Genomic DNA, 6,536 nt, shown 5'->3' with positions numbered 1-6,536 from the left:
TATATAGAGTTTAAAATCAGTCCTTTGTTTTTCCAGCTAAGTTTTTCCAGTTTTAGATGAGCTGCTGAAATTATATATTGGCCTAACGGTGATTATTCATAATGTTTACCATAAAGAATACTAACAGCGATTTGTGCCATGTGAAGTGTTGGTTATTACTGATAACCTAAGATATGGTTTATCTATCATAGCTTATCAATTGTGCAATAATCTCTTTCTGCCATTGTCTTGGTTGTTGGAAAAGGTTTACTTGAAGTCTCAAACTGAAGTCTCAAACTTCTGAGATTTTCTGTTCCTCTATGAATTCAATTCAATTACATTTTTATTAAAGTGTCAAATAACAACAAGTTGTCTCAAGACACTTTACATGTAGAGCAGAGACCTGCCTCAGTATGTGCTGAACACACTGTGCAGCATCTATAGTTCATAGAGGAATCCTCAGACTGCCATCTACCAAGCTCTCTGACCTCCTCTTCTCCCTCACTCGAACACTTTCCCCTGCTTCAGGACAGGCCAGGTGCCCACAGACGCTCTAATGCATTTATCACTGGAGACCATGAACATGGTGGACGACGGCTGCCTCTCGCCCAGCAACTTCCACGAAATGGGGAAAGGTGGGGGGGCAGCTTCGGGGGGCCGCGTCCACAGCATTGATGTCATTCTGGGTTTCAGCAAAGACCAGGAGCCCCTGCTCAGTTCGGTGGGCGACCCGAGGCCCCACAAGGTGGGCATGGGCATGGACAGCCTGGGAGAGCCTGGGAAACAGCAGGAGGCCTCGTATGGAGGCCACCTTTCCTCTCTGAGAGACCTCAGCTCAGAGCAGCAGCCACGATACCACCACCATGGTAAGTCATCCACCAGACTGTCAGTGTTAGTGATGTAATGTAACTAAGCAGATTTACTTACCGTAAGTAATGTACTTAAGTACAATTTTTAGCTATTTGTACATCACTTGAGTATTTCCAGTTTTCAGTAGGCCTACTTTTACTTCTAATCCACGACATCTCGGATCCAAATATTGTACTTTTACGCCACTACAATTATTTGAAAACTTGAGTTACTAGTTACTTTGCAGATATAAATTATAATATTATAAAACATACATAAACCACTTAAGCCCTATTTTATACCTTAGATATTTGAAAATAGCTGATCTACAAGCTATTTTCAAACATTTTGTACTTTTATTTTGGGTATTTTAAATAATCTTTTTTACTTTTACTTAAGTACATTTTTCCAGACTTCTATATATTGCAGTATTCATACATTTACTTAAAGGGGTACTGTCACTTTAAAAAGTCATCTTAAAACATGAGTTAATATTTTTATGATGTCATTGTGGGAATGTACAATAATAAGCCAATCACATTAATTGACTGTACTGGTCAGCTGTTGTTGGGGGGCAAGGGGCAGATTACACTGTGACACGAGTTTCAGACTATTTCAGATAGTACTATTATAATTTTGGGACGTGTCAGTGGGCCTTCAAGTATACTATTTGAGTACTTTTTCCACCACTGGTAATGAATAAATACTTGATCACTAACCGTGAATTCATCCAGGTGCATACAATGCATGCAGATCTCACAGGCGTGGTTATTATAACCTTTGATAACATTTCTTATCTTAAATTCCTAACCTCAAAGTCAGTAAATGATGCTGATGCTGAATGAAGTGGTTAGTTTGGAGCTTTTAAGGTGGTGCACACCTTAATCATAGCATTATGGTACTGGCTGGATGTTATCACCAGTCTCCAGCAAATACAATAAGCTGCTGTTTCCATCATTAGAGCCATAAACACTCAAATCCTATACTTTGTTGACTGGAGTCCACCAGGAGTTCTTGGTCCTCTCATTTTGTCCCTCCACGCAAAATCTTTTCGCTGACAATAGCCAATATGAAATCCCCTGAACAAGCCCGTTCACTGAACGTTTGCCTATTCTGAACTGCCCAGAAAGAGGACGTTTGCATGGTTAAACATCAGTTTACTGTGAACTGTGTTGGCTGAGATTGAGAGATAAATCACAGCATTGAGGCTTTATGTGCGCAGTCCCAATTCCATATCCTTTTGGAATCCCCCCTAATATTCTCTTCACTCCAACTTAGATTTATTGTGGTGCTACAACTGTTATCATTCTTTAATTCCATTCCATTCTCCAGATCGAATTAATTCATCCTGTGTAATCTGTAGTTAGCAGAAGCCCTGTAACAAACCCTTATTTACAAACACAAAAAGTCATTCGGGATCCAGTCACTGCATCCAAGAAGGACGATATGTTTTGTTGAGTCAACATAAATCACCACATATGTCATTTCTCTTTTGTAGATGTCTATGCTGTTAGCTCAGGCCTGTTCTCCCTGAATGGACACTACCTTGCGCATGGCGTCACTCATGTCCCCCACACCCCACCCCACCTCCCCTGTATTGAGAACCGGCGCTGGCCAGTGAACAGTGGCAGCCTTCAGATCGGTGGATGTGACGGGCTGACAGGCAGAGAGCTGGTCACTGAACCGGGCCTGACCTCTGCCATTGTGAAAGCCTAGGCTTTGTCATAGTTGCTTAATGAGAGGTAGATAAATGAACCCCCAAAATCCTCCTCTGCCCTAGCTTCTGCTCATGTTTGGTAATTGAAAGACTTTGCACCCCTCCTTCTCCTCCATGTGCACACATGGACGCATGGACACACTCTGTCCCCAGTTTCACTGAAGCAGTGAGTGGAACATGACGTTTTGGAGTCCTTGGAATCATGTGTTGACAACCGTTGTTTGAGGTCAAATGGCCTAAAACTATTTAAAGTAATAAATAATATAATACATTAGGATAACTTAAGTAACATTCATTCCTAAATGTTTTTTATTTTATCTTAAATGTTGGTGATATGAAATCCAATTTCAAATACTAATACTAATTCTATCACATGCCAGATGAGTGTAATTGCACATAGGAGAATATTTCATAGTAAGTTTAGCTTGCCTTTCTGTGGCTGAAAGCTTACCTGACACCATGTGATTTGCACGGTCGCAATAAAAAGCTACTAATTGAGTCTGATCACGACAGAGACACATACTGGTGTGATCTAATCATCATCTTTGTACTTAAATTAATTAAATTACTTGCTAGTTAGGCAAAGGCTAATTCACCCAACAGTCTGACAGTGTTAAAGACTTTTCTTTGCTGCTGCAAGTAACAATCATAGTCACAGATTAGCTTGTTATCCTATAGGTAGATTAGGAATTCGAGGAAGGCAAGGAGGAATTATCAGGTTGCATCTGTGCCTTCAGGGATTTAGAGTATATAAACCTACCGGAAAACCCTTCAAGGCCGGAGCACAATATGGCCTTGTGTGTGCAAACATAAATGTTGTGTGTGCAAATATAAATGTTTGCACACACAACAACATAATACACTAGCAAGAAAAGATTAGTATATTATAGCCATTAAATACATTAAATTAATTATATGAAATAAAACTATACTAAGATTAAAGATTATTTAATACTCACTGCTTATATTTGCAGTTCCAAACTGATATTAACAACCTCTAAGAGTGTATGGGTGTTTTCAAGCTTCAGTTTAAATTGTAGGGGACTGCTTGCTTCAGTGACCTACAGGAGTCTATTGTTGCAGGTGTCAAACAAATGTGTGCTCTACTGGAAAGTGGTCGTTAGATTACTGTAGTGTAGGTCAATGCAAGAGTTCATTTCACTTTAGTGCTGCCTTTTGTTTATGTTCTAAACTGTGTTATTTCTCACAGATTTCATCTAGCTATACAATATCATGTTCAGGACAAAAAGCAAAAAGCCAAACACAATACATTGATCTCTCTCTCTCTCTCTCTCTCTCTCTCTCTCTCTCTCTCTTTCCCTCCTTGTATGTCGGACAGAAGTGGGCCTATTCACAAACAAGTGCGATGGGGAACTAAGTGAACTGACAAAGAGTATAGACAGCGACGAAGGAAAGTCCCCAGAGCCATGCAAGGACGATCAGCCCAAGAAGAAGCACAGACGCAACCGAACCACCTTCACCACCTACCAGCTACATGAGCTGGAGCGTGCCTTTGAGAAGTCCCACTACCCTGACGTGTATAGCCGTGAAGAGTTAGCTATGAAGGTCAACCTCCCAGAGGTCCGCGTTCAGGTAGGCTAGACCTTGGCATCAGAAGCCATTTCCTAATAATGTTAGCCTAAGCAGTAAGCACTTATTGTGTTCTCTGTTAGACTCTCAATCAGTGTTAATTTTGACAAAAACTCTGACTAAATGCTCTTAGGAAGCCAGTGTTAATCTGATTGTTATCAGCATGGCCAGGCTGGAGCAGAGGTTCTCCTTGCCCTGACCTACTTTTGGCAGGAAAGGCCAATGATCATGCTATTTCACAGTTTACATAAGGTTAAATGAATGTATTGATTTTCCAGATTATGGCATACACCGTCAAGGACAACAGATTCCAAGCCACTGGTTTGGTCTGCTCACTATTCAGGTTGTGAGATTGTGAGATTGACAACTACGATAGCGAAGCATAGTAAAGTAGCGGGAGGGCACAGCTTTAAAATAGGACAGGCCCTTTCATTCAGGGGAACAAATGACAAGCTCATCATCATCACTAATAATTAACTCTGTTGTTTTGTTATCTAGGTGTGGTTCCAGAACCGCAGAGCTAAATGGCGTCGCCAAGAGAAGATGGATGCCAGTAGCATGAAGCTCCATGACTCCCCAATGCTTTCCTTCAACCGGCCACCACCTGTGCACACTAATGTGGGACCAATGACCAACTCGCTTCCATTGGATCCATGGCTGACGTCTCCTCTGTCCAGTGCCACACCGGTCCACAGCATCCCTGGCTTCATGGGACCAGCCCAGGGCCTCCAGCCCAGCTACCCCAGCCACAGCTTCCTAACCTCCTCTCCTCACCCTACCCATCCTCCTCATCCTCATCCTCATTCTCATTCTCATCCTCATCCTCATCCTCATCCTCATCCTCACCCTCATCCCTCCATGACCCAGGGGATGCAGAGTATGGCTCCTCCTCCGTACCAGTGTTCAGCTCCTTTTCCTGAGAAATACCCTTTGGAGGATGTGGACCAACGCAGCTCCAGTATTGCCGCACTGAGGATGAAAGCCAAGGAACACATTCAGTTTATGGACAAGACATGGCACCCTATGTGACTTACATCCTGGCTACCCGTGTGATTAACAATGACAAAGGGAGATGTTCAAGTTGTGCTGCAGACAACATACTGTCGATTATATTATGGAAACGAGATTCCTGCAAATGCAATCCCGTTATACAGCACAAACCTGAACACTGGAGATAGGATTTTTCTTTTTTACAAATACTTTTTCACTGAAGACAGCAAGTAAACAGATGGAGTCAACAGCCTGGTTAAATGTCCTAATTGTGTTTCTGCTAATTAGCAATCTTGTGGTCAACAGATATTTGATGATGCCTTAGCTGCTATCAAAACACACATTAGCTTATAGAGGGTATATGTGTGTGACATCATCCTACCCAGAGGTTATGCGGGAACGCCTACTGAGTGGCAAAAAACAGAGTCAGTAGGAGTCATGAGTCAGCAGGAGTCAGCTGCTGGGTATAAACTCCCTGTTCCATTGATGGCCACGGATTAATAAAACTGTTCAAATGGCATAATCAAACTTCAAATGATCATTATATCACAATACCCTAAAACAAGCATTCCTTATGATCTTGTTTTCTGTTCTCATTATTTTACTTTTGAAAGTCATTTGGTTTCTTTGCAATTTAAAAATGCCTGAATGCTGTGCTGACTTATGTAAAAAGGTTTTTAAGTATTGTTGTTGTAATTGTTTGTTTCCCTCTATCACCCATGTGATCCCACATTTAAGTGTTCAGTCATTACTCTTCAATTTTCTTCCTAAATGTGTGATTTTACTAATTAATCCAATTGTCCCACTTTCATGGGTCAGCTAATCTGTAGCTCCAAGTATTTTGTGATGAGCGGCTGATCTTACTTTCACATGACAGCAGCTTTTTAAATTAGGGAGTATACATGCAATCTTGCTTATCTGTTGATTTATAATTGTCACATACTTGCTCATAATCTCCTGTTTTCATACAGAATTGTAGAATGGGCTAGACTTAAGTAAAGAGAATGGGTACTCTAGCCGCTAGATTACCTACCCATTCTCTTTACTTAACAGACACATGAGCTGTTACTTTAGGATTCATCCTGATTGAAGTTCTTAGCTGAGGACTGTGAACACACAACTGTAAACTGGTACCTTCTCGTGGATTATGGCTGAATTCATCGGCATAGTTTTGATAAAGACAATCTTTACTCCATTGAGTAAACCAATGGACTGTTCACGTTGAGAGATGCCTATATTTTATACAATGTATGACAAGTAGCCGGTAGTGAACAGGGCTTCACTGCCAGGGACTTACTTTTGTCACATGGAATTGTAGGGACAGGAAGAAAGAGGCTAGTGGGAGAAGTTACTTTTTGTGTGCTTGAGAGTAGAAAACCTGCAAGCAGCTCAGTGTTGGGTAGCTGTGGTT

General features: G+C 41.3%; 1 protein-coding gene across 1 annotated transcript; it reads left to right on the top strand.

Annotated features, from left to right (window-relative positions):
* Positions 1-535: 535 nt before the first annotated feature.
* On the top strand, positions 536-5,164 carry rx1 (retinal homeobox gene 1; the record flags this gene model as incomplete). Its single annotated transcript, XM_080723646.1, has 3 exons — positions 536-845; positions 3,885-4,138; positions 4,634-5,164. 3 exons carry the CDS (start codon positions 536-538, stop codon positions 5,162-5,164), a joined length of 1,095 nt encoding a protein of 364 aa, XP_080579772.1.
* Between the last annotated feature and the right edge of the window lie 1,372 nt (positions 5,165-6,536).

This window comes from Nannobrachium achirus, assembly GCF_963921795.1.
Source record: "Nannobrachium achirus genome assembly, chromosome: 1".
Lineage (NCBI taxonomy): Eukaryota > Metazoa > Chordata > Actinopteri > Myctophiformes > Myctophidae > Nannobrachium > Nannobrachium achirus.
This window is presented reverse-complemented; position numbering and strand designations above follow the sequence as displayed.